The sequence below is a fragment of the Lacerta agilis genome, chromosome 15 (genome assembly GCF_009819535.1).
Source record: "Lacerta agilis isolate rLacAgi1 chromosome 15, rLacAgi1.pri, whole genome shotgun sequence".
In the NCBI taxonomy this organism is placed as follows: domain Eukaryota; kingdom Metazoa; phylum Chordata; class Lepidosauria; order Squamata; family Lacertidae; genus Lacerta; species Lacerta agilis.
This window is the reverse complement of record NC_046326.1, coordinates 19,063,886-19,086,733: the sequence shown is the minus strand read 5'-3', so window position 1 is coordinate 19,086,733 and position 22,848 is coordinate 19,063,886. Positions and strand designations below refer to the sequence as shown.

The 22,848-nt window shown below is 40.9% G+C and overlaps 1 protein-coding gene across 2 annotated transcripts in view; it reads left to right on the top strand.

Moving 5' to 3' along the window:
- Positions 1-22,848, top strand: part of SIK2 (salt inducible kinase 2) — a 77,153-nt gene that overhangs the window by 25,348 nt on the left and 28,957 nt on the right. For both annotated transcript variants that reach the window (XM_033171627.1, XM_033171626.1), the window contains exon 4: positions 17,159-17,320. In XM_033171627.1, coding sequence (XP_033027518.1) covers positions 17,159-17,320 — 162 coding nt within the window. The remainder of the gene's footprint in view (positions 1-17,158; positions 17,321-22,848) is intronic.

Below are 22,848 nucleotides of genomic sequence, written 5' to 3'. Positions count from 1 at the left end.
GGACACTTAGACATTTGTATAGTCAATAATCTATGTACATTTGCAAAGGGTCATTTAAACAGTATCTTCTGTTTCTTAAGTTGACCTCAATGTCTCTCCAGCTCTTCTACCTGAAACTTAAAAAAAAATCATTTAAATCTCTTCCTTTGCTGCCAGCCTTCAGTCATCTGATAATTATAAGGAGATTGTTCTATAGTAATATATCATCAGATCTAACCATCAGTGTTTGGCTATTTCACTTGGGAGAAGAAACCTACAAATTGCCATATTCTAGATACACCTTCTGCTAAACATAAGAAGATATGAATCAGACCAAAGGCATTCTTTTCTCACAGATGCCAGTGGGAAACCTGCAAGTAGGGCATGAGCATTACAGCATTCCCCTGCATATAATCCTCAGCAACTGGTATTCAAAGCAGTGTTAGAAACTCAGATATATAAGCTAGGCACCAAATGGCTCCTTAAACCAAGGTTACAGTTTCCAAAACGGAAAATCTACTTGCCATTTTGGGGCAAGATGGCTCTTAAGTCTTATTTTTCAAATGATGGACTGGCTGTGATTGATTATCAGTTAAACATCTGGCTAGTTCAGATGACTACTTTGAGAACTGAAAGAAGAAAAGTCACATTATCTAGGGACAGTCCACATATAAATTGGCCTATTCTTACCTCTTTTTCTTAATGATGACATACACCATTCATAACGTAAGAATATCCTTCACAACTGTGAGCACAGCAGTGTGGTGGGGTAAGTGAAGACAAGCTACAACAGTTAACTAGAACGTCATTTGTTGCTCCTGTTCAGGCTGCACAGAAAAGCATTTTGGTTCCTGATCATGCACGTAAAATATAACTGATAGAATTCTACAGGATGGGGTATTAGTGTGCGAAAACAGTCAAGATCCAATGATCCCCAGGCATGCACCTCCAGATGGTTGAGATGTCAGGTGCCATACAGGTGCCCAGGCATCTTCACTTGGTTGCAAGTGGTCAATAGCCAGGTGCAAAATGCACCTGGCTAATTTTGGACACTAATTCAAAGGCATGTTGCCTCTGACAGTGGAAGTAGAGAACATAGCTATCATGGCTGGTAGTCCTTGACTGCTTCTTCTCTGTGATTTGTTTAACTCCCCTTTAAAGCTCTCCAAGCTGGTGGCCAGCATTATATTTTGTGGTAGCAAATTCCATAATTATTCAATAACTTGGTTATTTGGTCATAGAAATGAGGAAACTATGTGGGGGCTGTACATGAAGCAAATGGGCAAGGAATGTATGAGGTCTCATTTATGTGGTTTCCCCCATTACTCCAAATAAAATTTAACCAATACTTGTTTGCTTTGGTTATGCTGTTTTTATACAATGCCCTCAGGGTCAAAATGGTCAACTTCTTTCCCCGTCAGAAATCCTAAGCATGTCAGTCTCATAAGACATTGAATTGAGTCTGAATAATACTGTGATTGTGCTGCTATGGACTTAAAACTTAATTTACAGTGTGAATCCCTGTTGACAGCGGAACATGTTGCTTTTGGCCAAGATTCAGAGCAGAGAATTTCAGTCCTCAGGTTTGCTTTTACAAGTGGTCTGTAGTTGGACTGTGCACAGGGCACTTTAAAAAATAAAGTACTAGTAAAGCAACGTGTCCCGCTGCCACCAAGGCTTCATTGAAATAGGGATATTTCTTAGGTGCATAGTTATCTGAAAAGAAGTTAATTGTGACTATGAAACCATCCAGTTTAACTGCTTATTGTATCCATTAATCATAGTGCTAATTACTTTTATTGCTTCCCACAACTGAGTGACCTGAAGTTATTTCTAAGAATAAAATACAGTAACACTGTAAAAAACGAATAAACGTAATCAGAGTAAAAACATCAGATCAGATATATTGAGTTAAACCAGCCTGCCTTGAATATTTAAAGATGTCATTCCTTTTTTTTTTTAACAGAGTTTATTAGCGTTTTCATAATATAACACAAACCCAAACCCACACCTACAAATACAAAAACAAATACAAATACACATAATGCCAGGATTCTTCTTCTTGTTTGTATACCTTACATAAAAAAAAATTTCTAGTTCTGAATCTTGACTTTTGACTTCCCCCGCCTTTTCACCTTCGGTTTTAAATCGATATACTACTTTCCTAACATCTTTTCTCTATATATAAAAAAAAGAAACTTTAACTTTAATTAAAGATAACACCATTATCTTGATCTTTCTATTATAACAAAAATCTTAACCAAATATTCTTATAAAGACTAAACTTATTTCTTCTATCCTTTATCATGCTGCTTTTAACTTAAAATTCAATATCTCCCTACTTGTTTAAAATAAACTTATAATTAACAGACTTCACTCTCCGATTTCAGATACCATGACAGACCATTTGGAATATACATTTAATACTTCAACCCACTCCCCCTCTGTCCATTGTCTTTCTCTGTCTTTCACCAGAACCGGATCTCCAATTCTCTTCTTCTAAATGTCCACAGATCCAGGCAGCATTCACAACAAACCTTGCATCAGGCTTCAGGGTGTCCATCGCTTCTTTTTTGGGCTCCTCCGTTTCTTTGTACCATACTTCTTCTTCTTGTAAAAATCTTAATTCCATGTCCCTTGCCCCCGAGCTCCCACCTCGGGGTCTGGATATTATAAATTTTCCCGTTCCGGGGCTGCCACCCCCAGGAATCGGTTCCTTTTCCCGGAGTTGCCCAGCCATTTCAAACCATCCTTCAAGCACCCCTCCCAGCTCTTTGCCAAGGTTCGATTCCATTGTATAAAACTTTTGAAAAGCCTCCTCTGTGGAAGTTAAGTCCATTTTCTTTAAAATCCCACACAAGACTTGTAATTTCCGATCAAGTAGTTCCAGCTTCAAGACAGTGAGCATTTCCTCATCTTTTAAACCAGAGTTCAATACAAGTGCGAGCACAAAGTCCAGCATTTTGAAAGGGAGGGTGGGTATCAAATTTCAGCTCCTGTCTCTTCCTTCCTTTGCTTCAATTTTTTCCCACGACAGTCCAAATCGTCGCCATTTTTCCGAAGCCGGAGTGTAAAGACCAAAACTTCAAATGGAGATATTTTTTCCCTAATTAATCCCCAAAGGGAAATCTCAGCAGTCTCAGTTTTCAAATTCCAGATACTTTCTATCGATTATTGTAGCAGCAGTCACTTAAACTAGTTAGTTTCTTTCATCTCCCGAAGGGAAGGGAGGCGGGCTGCCTTTCCTCTTTCCCCCAGATCGTTCCAAGATTTAAAAAAAGTCAGTCAAGTACTCACAACCACTGGGTTCTTATCAGCTCGTTAAAGACAGGTAGAACTTAGACGCTCATCACAGGCTTTGTCGCCGCATTTACATCCCGGTTGGGGCATGTCCCCTATAGCCCGGCTCCGTCGTCCCTTCACCCCCACTCCCCCTTTACAGGGGGAGCGGGGGAAGGGTTCGGAGCCACAACGGGCACAGCCGGGGAGCCCAGGGTGCAGGACGCTCTTCCCGCACCCCAACCGGAGCCCCGCTTTGCGGTGGCGGGGCTCCTAACCCCCGGGATGGACTGGGCGCTTCGCAGCCGAAGCAGCCCACGACCACCCGCAATGGCGTCGCCGCCGGAAGTCTAAAGATGTCATTCCTACTCCACATTAACATAATCAGAATGAAAACTGGTACCGTCATGGTCCAGAAATTTATGTAGCTCACAGTGTTTTTCAGTTTTAGGGATGCCACCACCAAACATTCCCAGACCTTCAGATTGTCATTCAGTACCTGGGAATCTTGTTGTGGGGTTCCTGAGTCAGCCTCCCATTTTATGTATGTATTATGTATGAATGTATTTCCCACCTTCATCCTAACATCCCAGGGCAGGTTGCAGCATTAAAATGCAATATTAAAAACAATTTAAAACAACATGCAACCAAAAACATACCCCCAAGCATTAAAAGCCAGAGTAAAGAGCTGCATCTTTAGCATTCTTCAAAAGCTCTATAATAAAGGTGCCAGAAACAGCTTTGTGGGGAGAGCGTTCCACAGCTTAGCAGCCACCAGTATAGAAAATAAATAGATAAATAAATACATAGATAAAAACAACTTTCCTCTTCTTCCCAGGTGATGGTTATCCTTTTATCTCGCTTCCTAATTCCAGGCCCCCCAAAATTCTACTTAGTGAAACTAGAAGATACTTGACTTCCCAAATGCCATACATAGCTAATCTTGAAATACCAAAAGAGCGAAGGGCTTTCACCCTGGCCCATTATCAGGCCCTCCCTTCAGCAATTCAGGAAAGCCATTATAGGAAGATACCATATGAGGAGAGGAAATGCCCATGTGGCTCTGGGCTACAATGGAGCATGCCCTTCTTCATTGCCAGTATTATATAGACATTCAAGCCAGGTTTATCCAGCCCATCCTATATAAATCCCCAGGGCAATCAGAACAACACAAAATCTCCCTATTACTACAGGACGAAAGCCCAGAAGTCACATGTTCAGTCGCCAGATTCTGTATAGCTGTTTTAACTGGTCTTTTTAAATTCTTCTTATTACAGTGGTGCCCCGCTAGACGAAAATAATTCGTCCCGCGAAAATTTTCGTCTAGCGGGGTTTTCGTCTTGCGGAGCGGCAATGGGAGCCGCGCTCCGCAAAAACGGAAAAAAAAGACGAAATTTTTTCGTCTTGCGAGGCAGCCCCATAGACTTTTTCGTCTAGCGGGGCAGCCTCCCGCTAGACGAATGCTTTCGTCTAGCGAGTTTTTCATCTAGCGAAGCATTCGTCTAGCGGGGTACCACTGTAGTTTTTATTCACCCATTATTTATGCTTAATCAAGTATTCTGTGTATATGTTTTAATCTACGGTTGGTTTTTGCTCCCATTTATTTAATAATTATTTGCTTAGATTCATACTGTTATGCTATTTATTTAGATGTTTTGCTTATGCTGGTCTGTGACCGAATAAAGTAAATTAAATCATTCACTTCCTAATTCCTTCCATCTTACCCTACTATCCTCCCCTACCAAGTTTTTGGTGCTTGCATTGGCCCAATCAGAAGGCTATGGCATGACCAGGAAATGGGGCAGGCACATGAAGAGGTACTCAACAGGCAGTAGCACTGACGTCCACCTGAAAATCTTGGCCCACTATTTGAAAAACACTTTGTTAGCTGATGTGCTTTGCAATATTGGCTTATTCCAAATTCTTCCACATGTTTGACTACTCCACATAGGAACGTGCTGCTGATACAGGAAACTGTCTAGCTTCCAAGTGAAAGGCCTCTTTGTTCCAGCTATTGTTCTCTCTAAGGTCTGAGGAGATTTCTAGTTTCTGCTGAATTACCCTAAATAAAACTACATAAGGAAGGTGAAATGTGCCTGTAATATAAGTGTAAAGCAGCAGCATTGAGGCTTCTAAGAATAAAATATTAGGGGAAAGAAGTTTAGATGTAACAAACCAACTAGCTGGTTTATACATAACAGGATGTTATGGTTTGTTTAAGCAATCATTTATTTACATACCACAAGTTAACCACAAACAAACAAACAAACAAACAAACAAACAGTGGCTTGATTCTCCAAATTTTCCTTTCTAGCTGCTGTTGCTTCATGCCTTTGTAGTTTGTTAAGTGTCATGGTTGGTCACAGGGCACTGGGTTCAAACACAGTGCCAAGCCATAGAAGCTGCTTTGGTTGCCCTCTATGTTGGGAGAGAGATAGGGGAAATTTGTCCTTGCTAATTCTCCTCAACAACATACTATGGCTTCAGATTGTGGTTTGTTGGCTGTAAACAAACCATAGTTAAGCTGCTGGGCAGGGTTCATACATAAAACTTCTTGTAACTTGTTGGCATCCATCTGTCTTGAGAAACAACGGAAGAGTGCTAATAAGCCAGGCCAAAGGAAGGTGCAGTCACTGATTTTCAAGTGTGAAGTTGGAAAATGTACATGTCAAGTACAGTATTTCCTCTTTGTACTGAATTTGTTTATTTTATTTTTTAAAATCTTACATACTATCCATCAGAAGGCTGCAGGTTAAGTGTATGACTGAACATGGTTGCTAGAGGTTTGCTTGGTGTTTCCCCCTTAAGATGTCTTCCCCCCTGCATATATTGGTAAATCAACTCTTTCACTTGGTCTTACAATATCCCTAATAAGCAAGCCGTCATCCTTGGAGAAAAGCTGCAGCTTAAATTATTATCTTGCAGCTGGCTCTTCCAAATCTCCTTAAGAGCAAGGTCCAGCTGGTATGTAAAAATGCCTGTGGTGAGCAGTAGCTGATTGTCATCATCACCTTCTAGTTGGCTTCTGTCTAGAATCCTGTTCAGTTGTACTTGTAATACAAGTTAACACCCAACAGTTCTATCCCAGCTGGAAATTTTATCTTGTACGACTACTGAAAGCTGAAAAGCACCAACAGCATTTGGAAGCTTGGTTTCCTAAAGCAAATGGTCAGGCTGGGTTTTAATTGCCCTGCAACCTCCTTTAGCATCAATCTTTACTATGCCTTCATCACAGCCTAACCTATAGTTCTGCCTTTGTCCCTGTCTGTATTTTAATGTTTCTGTTTCTGATGTAGCATCTAATGCATTATAGATGCTAAATAAATAGATATTGATGATTTTAGGCAGGAACCATAGCCCGAAACAGAACGATTCTGATACAGGAACATGATGTAAAGCTGGAGTGTCAGTATTTATTTCCTTTTAAAATATTTCAGCTCTGCCTTTTGGCCCAAAGACCTACAAGGCAGCTCACAATGCCAATAAAAGCAGTCTGCAATAATAAAACGTAAAGGATAAAATGAAAACTGGAACAGAATTTCACAGGACAGAGTCATGCCATAAAAGACAAGGGAAACTAATGAATTGCAGTGGAGTAAAAAGGTCTTAAAAGCTTATCTGTATATCAATAATAGGGTGACTAATTAGACTCCTGGTGGAAGAAAATTCCACAACCTGTGGGCAGTGTACAAAATTCACTAGGCGCCAGGCACATTTTGCACTTGGCTATTGGCCACTTGTGACCAAATGAAGATGCCCTGGCACCAGGATGGGGGCACGTGCTTGGGATCCTTGGATCTTGACTGTCTTCACACTAACAAGACATCCTGTAGAATTCTACTCCTGATACAATCAGAAATAATTTCAGGAACCAAAAAGTCATCTAGCCCCAAAATGGCAACTAGAAATTAGTAGCCCTGGTTTAAGGAGCCATTTGGTGCCTAGCTTATATATATATGAGTTTCTAACACTACGGCAAAAGTGCTGGTCCTGCATACTGGCCAGTTCAGCAGCTATTTAACATTGTCTATGTAATAATGTAGCACACCAATGGAAAACCTTTTTCAGCTCAAGGGCTGCATTCCCTTCTGGGAGCTCCATGCCAGTAGGGGTGGGATCAGAGGCAAAAGTGGACACAGCAATTAATATACATTTTACCTTTGTACAGTACATTAACATGCGCCTCTCTTTTCTCCATTTGGACAAGCAGGAGACATTATCAGAATGCAAGGACACATACCAGGCAGGCAAAAATATTTCGGTTGAAAGTAAGGAAAAAATATTTGTACAGGCTCAGCAGCAGCAAGCACAAGGTCCAGAAATCAAGATTCCAAGGTACTTGAGCAAAGCAAGAGTTTCATAACTGAATGGAAGCTATGGAGATACCCTGACAGTTGACGCTCCCCACCCACCAAGCAGGACTCTCCTGCCATATGAGTCTGCTACTTGCAAGCATACACACTCGCTCTGAGTGTGTGCTTCCGATGTCAACTGAGCATAGCACCTGGTTCTTGATGCCCCTCTGCCCCCAGCTCTTGCCACCTCCTGTTCAGCACCACCCCAATGAGTCTCTGTGCTTGGCAGGAGGGGCGGGGAGGAGAGCTGGCAGATCTGCTTCCTCCTCCGACATCTACAGACACGAGGGTAAGGAACTCTGCTCCTTCCTCCTGCGTCTGGCTGCCAAATCATGCCAGGTACTGCTGGAACCAAGAGGCTCATGTCATGCCTAATAATGACCTGACGACCTGGCTTCTCTAGGAAATCGCACTGCTGATGCACAAGCTAAAGCTGTGTGAAGGCACTCTTAACACTGGCTGTGACATCCCTGCTACACACTACATATTTCAAGCGCTTTCAGGGCCAAGAAGCCACAAACAGTAGGCCTGGGTGCTTCATCACAAGTATATCCATGTGTAGAAAAGACAACAGTGTATTGTGGCACCTTAAAGACTAACAATTTTGTTGCATAGGTTCTAGCCCAGGGAAGCTTACGCCACAATAAAAATTGTAAACTTTTAAAATGCCACAAGACTGTGTTGTTTTTATTGCTACAGACTAACACAGCTACCTGTATGGAAAATGTAGAAATGGCCCTAGCATTACTGTTTGAACTGCCACATGTACTTATTGGAAGCTTCAGTCTACAGGACGGCCAGGGTCCTCACATTGTAGAGAGAGGCAGATAGTGGCCTAGCAGTGGATCCTCTTTCAAAGACGTTCTTTCTTCCCTAACTTGGCAATGTTTTCACTGCCTGGGGTGTAGGCAAGGAAGTAAACATTGGCAGGGGGCAGTTGGTGGAATGAAGACGGGGAATTTTCAGAGCTGACGTTCATCTAATCAAGTCAAAATTTATATGTTTGGCGAAAAAGTGCAGATGCAACACTTAGACATTTGCTTGGTGGGAAAATAGACGTTTCCTATCTTTCACATTCCCTAATGTAGAGTTTGTGTCTGATAAATTGTGTGGTCTTCATAGCCCATATGGTGAATGGAAATGGACACAATAAGCAAAAAATGTGAGTGTGCAAGGCAAGATGCTTTTCTGACAGCATGTCAATGAACTAATCCTGTCAAAATTGCCCTGCTTAGTTTGAGGCTTCCCAAACCTGTCGCTATTGAGAAATTAAATTTTCTAGGCCAGCTCCATTTGGCCCTATGCAATTACATAACCTGTTTGACTAAAATCTGTAAGTAAAACCATTAATCAGATCTTACGATGAGATTATTACAAACAGAAGCAGGGCTTGCAGCCATCATTACATCATCTCCCTTCGTTTACATTAAAAGCAAATGCTTTTTGTGTGAATTCATCTGAACTTTTGTGCAGGAAAATTCCTATCTTGGTATTAGTATCAGAGCCCTGTGTTTATTCAATACTGCTTATAAAAGTGTATTTTTCAAGCTAGAATGCCCGTGTCTAGTTAATTAAGTATATTTTAAAAGGAAAAGATAATTTCTATTCCCAAAGTATGTGGCAGATATATTTTTCCAAAATGCTTTCAAAGGCAATTTTCAATAATCAGCATATTTTTTTAAAAAAAAAGCTTGTTAAATTCAAAGTGTACTTCACTGTGTATATAGACAAACATCATTAATTCAAATCTGAAGTCACCGTTATGTTAATCATCACAACCTGTACCATAATGCTAGGAGTTTGTTGCATAGACTTCATCATTGAAGGATTCCTAACTTGCTTCCTCTTTGTAGAAGGCTCTCTGATCATGTCAGTTCAATAAAATATTTCTGGCAATCTGTACAAATAAGCCAAAAAAACAAGCAATAAGCCTCTCTGTTAATATACAATATGAGTATCAATGATGGAGAGGTGTATCGAGTTTGATGTTTTATTTATCTTCTCTGTCCACTGTTGTAGATTGGTATTAAGCAACAGTTCATAGTTGTTGTTGTTTTTAATGCAAATCAGAAATAGTACATCAATAAAGCTAATGTAGTTCCCGTAACTTCCCGGCTCCTTATCAGTGGAAGAAATACTTGTTTACTAAAAGGTAAAGGTAAAGGACCCCTGACAGTTAAGTCCAGTCACAGACGACTTTGGGGTTACGGCGCTCATCTTGCTTTGCAGGCCGAAGGAGCCGGCTTTTGTCCTCAGACAGTTTTTCCGGGTCATGTTACCAGCATGACTAAGCTGCTTCTGGTGCAGCGGAACACTGAAACCAGAGCAGCACATGGAAACGCCATTTACCTTCCCACTGGAGCTGTACCTATTTATCTACTTGCACTTTTTGGTGTGCTTTTGGACTGCTAGGTTGGCAGGAGCAGGGACCGAGCAATGGGAGCTCACCCCGTCACAGGGATTCGAACCGCTGACCTTCTGATCGGCAAGCCCAAGAGGCTCAGTGGTTTAGACCACAGCGCCACCCGCATCCCACTTGTTTACTAACGTGTTAAAATAGTATGCCCACTTTGGGTATTCTAGTCGTAGGTATACAAAACTAGTTGGTTAGCAGAAACACAGATTTATTTATTTTTTAATCTTCTTGAAAAACAACCTCTGGTCTGCTGCAAATTAATCTTTTCAAATATTTCAAGTGGGGAAGAGCTGTGATAGAGCATCTGCTTTGCATGCAAAAGACCCCAGGTTCAAGTCCCTGGCATCTGCAGGGATCCGTGAGAGAGACCCTTGTCTGAAACCCAGGAGTGCTGCTGCCTGTCAGTGTAGTAGACAATCCTGAGGTAGATGGACTGATGGTCTGACTGGATAAGGCGGATTTCTGTGCTCCTCTGTGCTTATTAATTGTTGCTTAAAACCCCTAAAGGAGATCTTTGTCTGTGTGTATGTATATACATATGCATGCGTTTTTTCACTCTGCTTGACCTTGGTTCTCTGCCTGTTCTTATGACCAGGGGACAGGGATGGGGGTGCGTAAGCAGTTGGTTCAATCATTGCAGCTTGTACTAGGTCTAAGTGTCTGCAGAGAACCTTGACCTCAGGAGAACCTGCTCCTTAGAGCAATGCTTCCTTCACTTCTAGGTTATTGCTGAAGTGCTGAACCAGGAATACACGAAGCTGCTACACAACCACACCTTTGGTCCCTTAAAAAAAAAGTCTGCACAGGATATTGGAGTAGGCAGGGGTTATTTAGCAAAGATGTGTCACATGCCTGGTGTTTATGTGTGCTCTCTGTGTATGTTATTTCTTGGGAAAGAGCAGGATTTAGTGCCTGCCACCACATAGGTTGACTTAGGTAATTTGTCTTTACACTTTGCAAAATAACACCTCGTTGCCAAGAAAATAAGAACTTTTAAGTTGTTCGAAAGAAACAACAAATGAATCTTCTTTCAGTTGTTGAAAGCTGAAGGCAGCGATGAGTAGTACTGTTGACAAAGCTCTTTGCCGTGTCTTACAGAGTGAGCAGAGAGAGAATTAAGGAAACTTTCTGAAGTAGTCAGCAAATTATTGCTGCAAAGCTTGAGATGTGTCCATGGTGATGCTAACAATTTATTCAGCATAATGCTGCACATGTTGGCCTTGGTTTTGCTTTGAAATTACACTCTACAAGTAGAATACTTATAGTTGTAATTTATTGTGTAGGTCCTATTATTAAGAGAAAGTCAGTTAAGATGATTCATTAAGGAAACTTTAGGTATTTGAAAGATGTATAACCTTTATACTTGTGGTTGTCAAAACAGGTGAGCAACTTGCATAACACAACTAAATACCCCACTTCAAAAGGACTAGCCCCCTAATCCACATTTCTTTTTCAGTATATTTGATACTGTGCCTTGTAGGACTAATGTAACTTGCCAGCATCTCACATCACATTAAACCAGCACTTTTATAGTGTAAACCATTGTTTGCTTTAAACTGTGGTTTTAGTGTGACATGGAAGCCAGGTCAGTGTTTTCACTTGCTGTGTTTGTTATATGTCAGGGTAGCTTCAGTCCCTTCTACCCACAGGAGCATAAATAAGGGTGGCTCTGTCAAAAATATCTATATAATGGGGGAAGACAGCACTTTGTGTATGGTCACACGTACATCATGATTATGTGCATATTTATCGGGTTGGAAGTTCAGCTCAATTCAGTGGCATTCATAGGTTTTGCATCCGTTTAGTGTCTGTAATACAGCCACTCTGTTTAGAGAATAATTGGGCATATATGTCCAAAACAAGACTTGTTATAGTTCTTTTGAAGCCTTCCTTTTCTCATGCACTTGCAGTAGTCACCATCTACCCTGTTGACCAAGCAGAAACCCTTGGCTCCTTCCTTTAAACCCCCTCTCTTTTTCACTCTGCATATCTAGACTGTTACATGGTGTTGCTTCCCTCTGCACAGCCTTCCAAAACTACTACTGCCCTTTCCTCTCCTTCCTCCTCAGGGAAAACTGGCTCACACTTCATTCATATCCCACCTGGTCAACTGCAGCCTTCTCTTTGCCCTTCACTCGTCATGTCTCAGCCCTATCCAGAGCTCTGCCACCAAAATAATTTCTCTTGTCAATCAAACCATGTGACACCCCTCCCTAAATCTGAATGCTGGCTTGCTAATGCGTCTGGCACAAATTCCTCATACTTACTTACAGCCCCCTGTGGCTTTGACCCTCCTCTCTCTTTTCCCTTGGGTCCAAGTGTATATCTGCCATTGCCTATGACCCACCTTTCCTGGGAAGCCGTTGGGGGTTGTTCTCAGCCCCTGCTAATCTAAGCCTAAATACATGTAACCAAATGGCATGCATCCTTCCCTTGTTTACACTCACCTCCATTATCCACCCCTTGATATATTGTCTCTCCTATATTGAACTTCCAGACTGCCAGCCCTTTTAGATTGCCAGGGAGCTGCCTTTTCGATAACCTGAAAAATGCCGTGGCATTCACCCAAAAGTGATGAATGAAGCCTTAACAATTACTAACTAATGACTGAAATACTTTAAGATGCTACAGATAATGGACAAGGGCTGCAATCCACACTTTGCTGGAGGGGAAATTTAGCAGCAAAGAAAAACAGCATTCTACATCTTGCAACTTGCACAATGAAACTTAATACTGTACACAGGGAGTAGGAACAAATATTTCCCTCCAGCAATATTTCAAATACAAAAAAAGTCAAAGAAAAAAGTCTAATTTACAGTAAGCTAAGCTGTCTGTTTATGGTACAGAACAGAGTTGGCAAAGAACCTCGAGGAAAAAACTCTGAAATTTGCTTGCTATAGAATAATTGCACTGGACTTTACTGCATCTATCCCAGAGCAGGTTGCTATGAATTAGGAGTCAAGAGAGAGTCCATTATGTGTTGCTTGAAAATAAATAATCTTAAAACTGAACATGTGGTCATTTTTCTAACCTGATACCAGCATTAACAAAAGCAGAATTTTGATCTTTCGGCACAAATCCCTAGAGTATTTTTCTGGTGGACATTTAGATTTCTCATAACTACAACTAAACTAGATTGGAATCCCACTTTGTTTGCTAGAGAAAATCTATTAGGGATTTCCCTGATTGTCAGACTTTCAGTATTCCTCTTTACAAAGTGTTTCTCAAGCCAAAGCAGCCCTTTGCTCACAGTACCTTTACTCTGTTGGTCCTGGAGGCAGGCTATGGAGAGAGTGGCTGCCTTCTGGTAACAACAGGACAATTAATTCATCCGAACTTTTTACAGCAATGCAAACATTATCCTCCTGTCCCATCTCTCTCATGTTTACTGCATTCCCATGTCATTCCCCATCACAGTCCTTCCTTGCATATTTTTGCAGATAAATATGCATACAGTATTTATTCAAGTGGAACACAGTTGTATGCAGTGTTAGTCATACTCTGGGAATAGACTCATTGAAATGAATGGACATGATTTAGATCCACTCATTTCAATGGGTCTACCCCAAGTAAAATGTTGTTGGCAACAACCTTAACATAATATTTCATCCACGTATCAGCCATAGTAGTGGAATTTTTAGAAAAATAACATCTACATCAAAGATAAAAAGGGTTCAGCTTCAGTAACAAATAATATTTCAATACGATTACAAGAGATGTGGATCCCCATTTAGAATCCCATTAGTATAAGCACTTAATGAATAAGACAGTTTCCACCATCATCTTGACATGTTAGAATACAATATACATTACAATAATCAATCCAGAAGATGGGGATGTGTTTATGGTGCATGTGCATGAGGGAGGGAGGGAGACTTGGGTAACAATTACGTAAGAAGATTTTATAAACATCTTAAAATTAGGGCAGTTCTAAGAGGCTGCAGTGAGAACTCTCAGCTAGTGTCAGCGCCCATTCAAAAACAACATTAGTCTTAAAGAAGGAGTGGGGGAGAAGAGAAGCGATGAAATGCTGAAAGCACAAGATATCCCACAGGGCATTAGTTTTTTAAAACGTCTGTTCATCAGTTTACTGTTAATGTGATGGACTGGAAGAAAGTGGTATCTACGGATGTTCCCCTCTGCTTAGCACTCAGTATTTGAGGTGAAATGATAATGGAAAAGCAAAAACAGCTAACACCATCTCTCATAATACTGTACTAGAACCCAGGGTCATCCGAAGAAGCTGCATGGTCGGAGATTCAGGGCAGAGAAAAAGAAATACTTCTTCGCTCAGTTGAATGTTTGTTACCACAAATTCCTTAACAAGACATGCTTATAGTGACCAGCTTGAGCAACTTTAAAAGGGGATTGGGTAGTTCTGTGGAGGAAAGACTGTCAGTGGCTGTTAGTCATGATGGGTGTGCATTGCCCCCTATCAGAGGCAGTATGCCTCTGAATACCAGTTGCTGGAGAACACGAATTTGAGTGCATCCTGCATATGAGTATAGGTATCTGATTGTAATAATAATAATATAATAAGTTATTATTTATACCCCGCCCATCTGGCTGAACCTCCCCAGCCACTCTGGGCGGCTTCCAACACAATATTAAAATACAATAATTCATCAGATATTAAAAGCTTCCCTAAACAGGGCTGCCTTAAGATGTCTTCTAAAAGTCTGGTAGTTGTTGTTCTCTTTGACATCTGGTGGGAGGGCATTCCACAGGGCGGGTGCCACTACTGAGAAGGCCCTGTGTCTGGTTCCCTGTAGCTTGGCTTCTTGTAATGAGGGAACCGCCAGAAGGCCCTCGGCACTGGACCTCAGTGTCCGGGTAGATCGATGGGGGTGGAGACGCTCCTTTAGATATACTGGACCGAGGTGCCTGTGGGAAGATGATGCTGGACTGGGTGTGCCTTACGCTCTTGAGCTCGTGGAGAGTAACAGTCAAAATGTAACGCAGAATGATTTAGGTCTGTCATCTAAATAAGAAAGACATTTTCATTTGATTTTTATATTTGCATAGATTTTGATATGGCTAGAGTATGGCTAAATTCTAGCTTGTTGTGCTTTTTATCACATTTGAAGCTTAAAAAAAAACACATATAGTGCTTCTGCACTTTGAGGTTCTATATGATATCCCACAAAGGTCAGAACAACTCTCTTGACCATTTGGGGATGTAAGAGGTGTAAATGAAATATTTCATGTTCTGTCTTGAAAAATGTATCTATGCAGAGCAGATTGCATATCCACAGTAGAGTAGATGGTCAGCATTTCTTCCATAAAAGGTGCACTTGGGTGAAATCAGTTTTGATCAGTAGTTGTTTATTACTATTGATTAATACAGTTCACATAGGTAAGTTCTCCCCTTCTCCAAGGAAATTAATTGTGTTAAACTCTAACAAGAATGTTGTATTACTATATGCTTTAATCTGTATCTGTCACATCCAGATCTATTGAGCAGAATTGTTTGTTTGTTTGTTTGTTTGTTTCAGTAATGTATGTGCTTCCTTTCAGAGCAAAACTCTCCCAAGGTAGCTTGCATCAAAAACATACTGCACCATTTCAATAAGACTGCAATATAAAACTAAAACTTTATAACCTGAAAACAGAGGCAGTTAAAACAATACCAACTACCACATATTAAAAAGAAATGTGTGTGTGTGTTTTTTAAAAAAAATCAATCTCAGTTTATAAACCAATAGAGTAGGAGTCATTCACAATCAAGAAAGAGAATTCTACCAAGCAGTCTCTTTTATCTTTCTGCTCACAAATCTAAGAGTTCTTGATGGCAGGGCATCTGAGGCCAACCTCAAGGTCCAGGCAGGTTAAGATGGATGCCACCATCCTGCAAATAACTGGTCTAAAACTGTGAATCTATAGTCCATTAATATGTGTCCCTACTTTTTTTTAAGTCCAAAAAATCACTTCTGATAATAAGCCACCTGAACAACAAATCAGTGCCATATTCCAGATTCTTGACAATCTACTTCCTGATTCTTTGCAACTGTGTTTTATGTCAGTTTGCCAGGATGGAATGTGTGGTAGGGGCTGGGGTCAGGAGACAGGGTGATGGACAAGGAGAATAATTTTGGGGAGAAAACTTTTTGGGCCTAGTATAGCCACAGACTTTGCATTGCCAACTCCTACTTTAAGAAGCAAGTTCTGGAGGTAGCACATGTTACCGTTTCCTTTCCAAAAGGGGATAGGGAAAGATGCATCTGTCTTCATGTTGCAGTCAGAGCATGTGTTGAACGGGCTTCTCTTTTCTTCACTCGACAGGAAGAACACTGTCCTCAGCCATGTTTCCTGCGCAAAACCCTTCTTCGGGGCTTGCTTTCTATGTGTATATCATTTTTCCAGTTAAGATACATCCTTAATGTTCATGCTTTTGGCTTGGTCAACTGGCCTTTATACAATTTACTGCTCCCCATCACTTTGCTGCCACCATAAATTTATGTTAACATTTGCTTATTACTTGCAAACTAAATAAAAAAGTCCTACTCTATAGCAGTGTAAATCAAAGGAGAGTGGAGGGTCACCCAAATGCCTCGGAAATACTGGCTTCTGGAAATGGTTTGTACCGTTACAGATGTCCTTTACTTCAGAATCCTTAACTAGAAAGAAAACATACCAGATTTCTGTCTTTATTATTTTTCTTGGAACCTACAAGGCTGTATATTTTTGCTTTCCATTTTTTGTGAGGAAATGACTAGTTCAGTCTACTTCCCCTCTCTTCACCTGCTCTCTTTCACCTCTTTGTGCCACATATAGGAAACTCAAGGTAAGCCCCAAGCAAAGACATCACCTCTGGTTGCTCTAGTAAACAGTCAGGACAGAATGTACTATGAAGGAAGAGTGAAACATCCAGTCTCTGGTGGATGAGGAGGTTACTGTTTTTTGTTCTTGTCAAAACAAGAATGTGCAAGGCTTCCTCCTAGTGACTAAACTTTGGAGCAGAAATGTTAACCTCACATAATGGGCAACTATCACAATGCAGTTTGCTAGTGAACTTGGGGAGAACATAACATACTGTCTCTGATGTCTACCTGTCGTGCATGTTGGAGAGCCTGAAGATGTTTTTTTTTCAATGTGATTAACTCATTGAATCCCATCTTTCTTTCTACAGATTATCTTGCTAACCACGGCCGTCTGAGTGAGTCGGAGGCCAGACGCAAATTCTGGCAGATCCTCTCCGCTGTTGAATACTGTCACAGCCGTAAGATTGTGCACCGTGACCTCAAAGCTGAAAACCTCCTGCTTGATAACAACATGAATATTAAAATAGCAGGTACCCCAGTACTTCCCCCCCACTTTTTTCCTAGTGCCTGGGGAATAAATTCCTCTTTCCTCCAAGTGACTTTGGCAAACTTCCTATAGCAGCCCTAGAGAAAGTGGAAAGACAGAGAGGATTTCCTGATATGCCCCCTTTGCATTATGGGTGATGTAGGCTTTTGACACTAAGTTCTTACTAAAAATAGCTGCTGCTTGTATTTCTTTCTTGAGGGAAAATGGCAGTAATTTTGTAGGGTTTTATGAATTTTTGTAGTGTCATGACAACTTGTTAGCATTGCCAGATGTGCTGGTTACAATCAAATTTAATCAAATAATTCTTGAGTATAAAAAAGCTCAAAATGGAAACTCTCTGGATTATTTTAGCATGCTTGATTTAATTTTAATTACAAATTTAGACACAGCAGATGTTCCTTGCAATAGATAATTTTCTTTTGCCTCAGTATAATACTAAGGATCCTTGGATTGCCAGACCAGAATTTCAAAAATGAGGGACACTCATTTTTAAGCTGCTGAGAGTTCTATTGAGCTGTAGAGTTCTTGGAATAAAAGATGTCTGGCAAGTTCTCCAGATGGTGTTTAGCTTCAAGGAGGAGGGAATAATGACTGTTTAAGGCTTCTTAGCATTTTCTTACGTAGGGATAGATGACAGAGAAAGAAGAGCAGCTGCACCAAGGAAAAAAAGTTGGCAGTAAAGTTAGCTTGTTAAAAACAAATCCCCATGAAATTAAAAATCACTCTGAAAGACACACAGTGCTGGTATCAAACAGTAACACTGCATACAGGAGGGAAAGATACAAGAGGCCAACCTTTCCCAACCTGGTGCTCTCCAGATGTGATAGCTGGGGCTGGTGGGCATTGTGCTTCAAACCCATCTGGAGGGCACCAGGTTGGGGAAGACTGCAGTAGCCCATGCACTTGTGCTGCAGTGAACCCAACCCCCACACAACACACACACACCGTACCCAAGTCTGGCTTGATGGGTGTTAAAGAAGACTTCCTCCTTCCATGGAAATTAGTGAAATTCAGTGGACCATAAAACACTGGCCTTAATGCATGAAAAAACAACAGAGGATATTAAGAGTATATTGGAACAAGATTTTCTTTTGCATGGAAGGCAGAGAAGTAAGTAGTTTGCCTCTACAACAAATGGACCACTTGCATACAAAAAAGCCTGCAAACTATTTTTTTAAACTAATCTTTTCGCTTAAAACATCTCCAATAGGCACATTTTAAACGGGAAGTTGGGAAATGGGGAAGTGTTCAATTCCTCATGCTATGTAGTTTGCTGTGTTAAGAAAAATGGGGATCCTCTTAGGGCAGCAAATAAAGGGTTGAAGGACAGAAAAACTACACAGCAAAAGATCTGTGCGTAACTTGTTTGCATTGATGAACTTGTGTTTTTCATATGCTGTTTTGTGGCAGCAGCAACAGCATAGATAGATAGATAATACTTTATTCGGCTATAAGCCCACAAGTAGCAACAGCATTTTATTTATCAATTTGGGCTGCTCCATTGTCCCTTTTTAAAAACACACCTGTGTGCCTTAAGGATGGATCTGGCAGTCTGGGACATCTGCATGTGGTAATCGAGTGTCTTAGTTTTTCATACCTCTGTCAGCATGGGTGATTTTTGTTTTGTTCTGTTCTGTTCTGTTGCAACCCATGTTCTTTGGAATTCTGGCACTTGTCACTTCTGTATCCTCCATGACTATTTCAGCACTGTAAAAATGAGCACTAAAATTGAATTATCCGGACACTGTGACCTAAGGGCTCAAAGTTTGTGCTGAGTTTCCACTCCATGGGTTCTTGACATACTACAGTTTTATTCTGCCCTTTTCCCAAGAAATGCATGACAGCCACACATAGCCTTCCTTCTTCCTCACCAACACACATTTTATTTTCACAATCATATTGGGAGGTAAGTTGGGCTGGGAGTAACTGGCCCAAGGTAGCAGAGCAAGGATTTGATTCTGTGTAGCTCCTATCTTTAATCCACCATGAAATTCACTGTACTGCACTGAAATCTAAATTATATTTCAAAAGAGTCCTGGGATCAGAACAAGTGCCCATCTAAACTAGCAACCTGTTCCTAACGCTGACTAGCCAGATGATTCCTGAAAGTTCACATCAAAGATATGAAGGCTCTATCCCTCCCATATTAAATCCCCAATTACTAGTAATCGCAGGAACATTGTTTCTCAAAGTGCAGGCTAGACTCAGCTATCTTTGTCAGTTTTCATTGATAGGCCTATACCCCCAGGAATTTGTCTCTTTTTAAAACTGCTTTAGCCGTCGTCAATCACTACATCATTTCATACTATTTTTGCTCAGTATATGAACTATGTATTTTTCAATGGCTTTGGGCACTCCCTTTTGAAACTCAAATGACTGTGATACTGCATCTGTCTTGCCTGCTTGAAGATCTCTGTACTTCCTTTAATTACCCAAATTACTACTGACCTTATTTTTAAATAATTTAAATATGAGCATTTACCATATGGTAACGTATGTCATTGGGTCATGTAGCCACTTGCTACAATGATAATCTCTGTGGTGAATTTTACACTCCTGGTTCTTACCCAGATTTCTGATCAGTTTGCTAAAATTCTGTTAATGCTAGGATGGATGGTTTGGATGACTGATCTAAGCAACTTCTAATATATATGTGTTGGAAGCCATCCAAAGTGACTGGGGCAACCCAGCCAGATGTGTGGGGTATTATTATTATTATTACCACCACCATTATTGATAAATGGTTGCATGGACTCAATGTGAATTTTCCTATGGAGAGGGGCACGGTGTGGCTGCAAGCCTGGCAATTTTTCTCCCAGACTTCTTGGGATAAAACACAGTTCTGTTGGCTATTCTGAGAAAATATTTGTCCTTCTGGTTAGCTTTTGCAGGGCTTGTGAAGGTGGCTGTTAGGAGCATCAGTCTTCCAGGTGCTGTGGAAGTGATGACACACAATTGTGTTTCAGTGGGGCCCCTTTGTAAAAGGAAGCAACCATCTGGGCTTGACTTGGTAATTGCAGCATTTCTGAGCTTGCAGAGATGCTGCTGTCTTTTGCGTTCTCGACCCGCTCCTTAAAGTCCACATTAGCCTCTTTAAAGGCCAGAAGGGTTAAATCCAGCAAAACAGTTTGAGCATCAGCGTGATGCTGTGCAGAAGAGAGGACTCCATGATTTGAATGCAGTTAGGTCATGTGAAGGAAAGCGGCGACGGGAGACTGTTATTTTGAAAGGGCTCATGGCAGCCTTTTCTGCTGGTGGACTGTGTAACATGCATTGACGTCAGAACTGGGTGATCAGTGATCAGTATTCAGTTCCTGCAGTGGGTCAGGTTTATGCCTCTCACTCATTCCTTTCCTTTTATCAGCACCTCTCTTTGCAATTACTGCCTTGCTCACATTACCAAATAACAAAAGATCCACACATCTCCCTCCTGAAGCTGAAGAGAGATGCCTTCTGGTAGCAAACAAAACCAATTTCTTAAAATTACTCTCCTTTAAAAACTCGTTTGCTCTTTTTAGACAAAAGAGTTTTCAAATTCTTCAAACTGTAGGGGAAGGGAGCTTCTTTTGCTCTGGCGCCCTTTGCTCTGGTTTGCTATATCTTGTACATTAGTATTGATAATAAACATCACAGAAAACTGGTGGGTGTGTGAATTTGACATTCAGTATTGCCCAACAGGTGTTCCCTGGTTGTACAAGGCTCTGTAATTTTACCTTATCAAAAGTATTGCATAATCTGGTTTGGAAATTTCCCAAGTAAGATGCTTTTTTTTAAAAAGCTTTAATTTGTATGGAAATATTGTTGTTTTCCTGTCTGTCTCTGTGTTGTTGTTTTTTAAATCTCAGCTCAGTATCACAGATTTGAGAATTGTAGGGAAAGGGTCTTTACACCTGCATAGAAAGCAAGGTGGGAAGAATTTGCTTCATCTCTTTTCAAGGTTTGCTAGGGTGGATTTTTGAAAAATTCACAACAAAGATGGTGGTAGAAACTGATTAACAGAGGGCATTAGTTATCATAGATTAATCCTCCAGCTCCTAGGGTGAGGGAAGATAGAATGAATGGGGAAATGTGACATGAACAGGCATCTGGTTTTCCCAGCAGTGTTCAAATAAAAGGAGAACAAGTTTCTTCCTTTCTGGAAGATTATCACTTCACGGCTGGAAAGGACCTCAAAGTAAATTAGCCAGTCCCCTGCCATTAAAAAGATCAATACCTTTACAGCCCTCAGCAAGTATTTAATTTATATCTGTTCTATTAGTGACTTCATAAGATCCCCTTTGCAATTAATTCTGTGCCTCTTCTTCCTTTCTTGACATCCCTTTTTATTATAGCCATCCTTAAAGCAGCCATTATGTGTGTGAATGTTTAGCATATTGCCCCTTCAGCTACCCACTTCTTTTAAGGCTAAAACAGTTTCAATGCCTTTTGTTATCCTCTTAGGTTTTGCGTTGGATTTATCTATATCTAACATTCTTAAATAACTCAAACTTAAGGCTCTAGGTGAGCCACAAAATTTATAACACATAATCTCAGCATTCACCATCCAAAGTAAAACAAGCAATTACATACCCTGGAAAAATAGTGAAGCAAAAACCACTCTTGCTTGGCACTGACTGTGTTAGCAGGCAAAAACCTGTAAGCAAAACCTTCCAGTCTCCCTTTCGCAGCCCTGCCCAAGGAGGAGACAAGCCTGAGGTTCACTGTGGCTCATTCTTGTAATGCTAAACTTTGGTCTAGCGTTACATGCACACCAGGCCACTATCTGCTTATCTGGTCAAAGATCAGCAAAATCAGATGATTTTTCTTGTACCACTGGCATTTTTCTTCTGACATACCAAATTTGAAAATAATGATGTTTACTCTTGGAATGGTTTTTAAAATGACTGCTTTTTTAAGTGGACAGTCAGTTAGGTCTGAATTCCTATATTTGAGGTACAGGTGAAGAACTGCTTGGAACTCAGTTCCTCATTTGTATACTGTTTCCAGTGTTGGACACGTTACACCTTGAGGTGTGTGATTAGGGCCGTCTGAAAGCCCCTACCTTTGAGGCAGAGTTTTCCTGTATCACACTAGGAGTCCATGTCAAGCTGCTTCTAGTAGCACAGGTCATGCAAGGTAAACTGGGAGCTCGCTCTCCAGCATAATGCAGCGTGTTCACCACTGGAGCAAAGTCTCTATCATGCCTGTACAACTGCAGCGTTTATCCAGTCATGCTGTCTGCTGACCAATGCCACATGGCACTTGCATGCCTTGGCTTAGAACTATGCAGTTGGGAGATAAGACTAAACAAACAGCTCTGTTACCAAACTCTCTTTGAGTTTCATTTCAAAGTTTCTGGAACTTCACAAGTGAACAATTACGCTCAAGAATATATGAGGCTTGTTAGTCTGAGGTGTGATTCTTTGCAACGACACAGTTGGAAACCTAGCTTGTGTGCCTCTGTGCTCCACGGAAAAGTAGTAAGAGCAGCTGTTTTAGAGAGGCCATTATGAAGTAACAGTCCGTGCACCT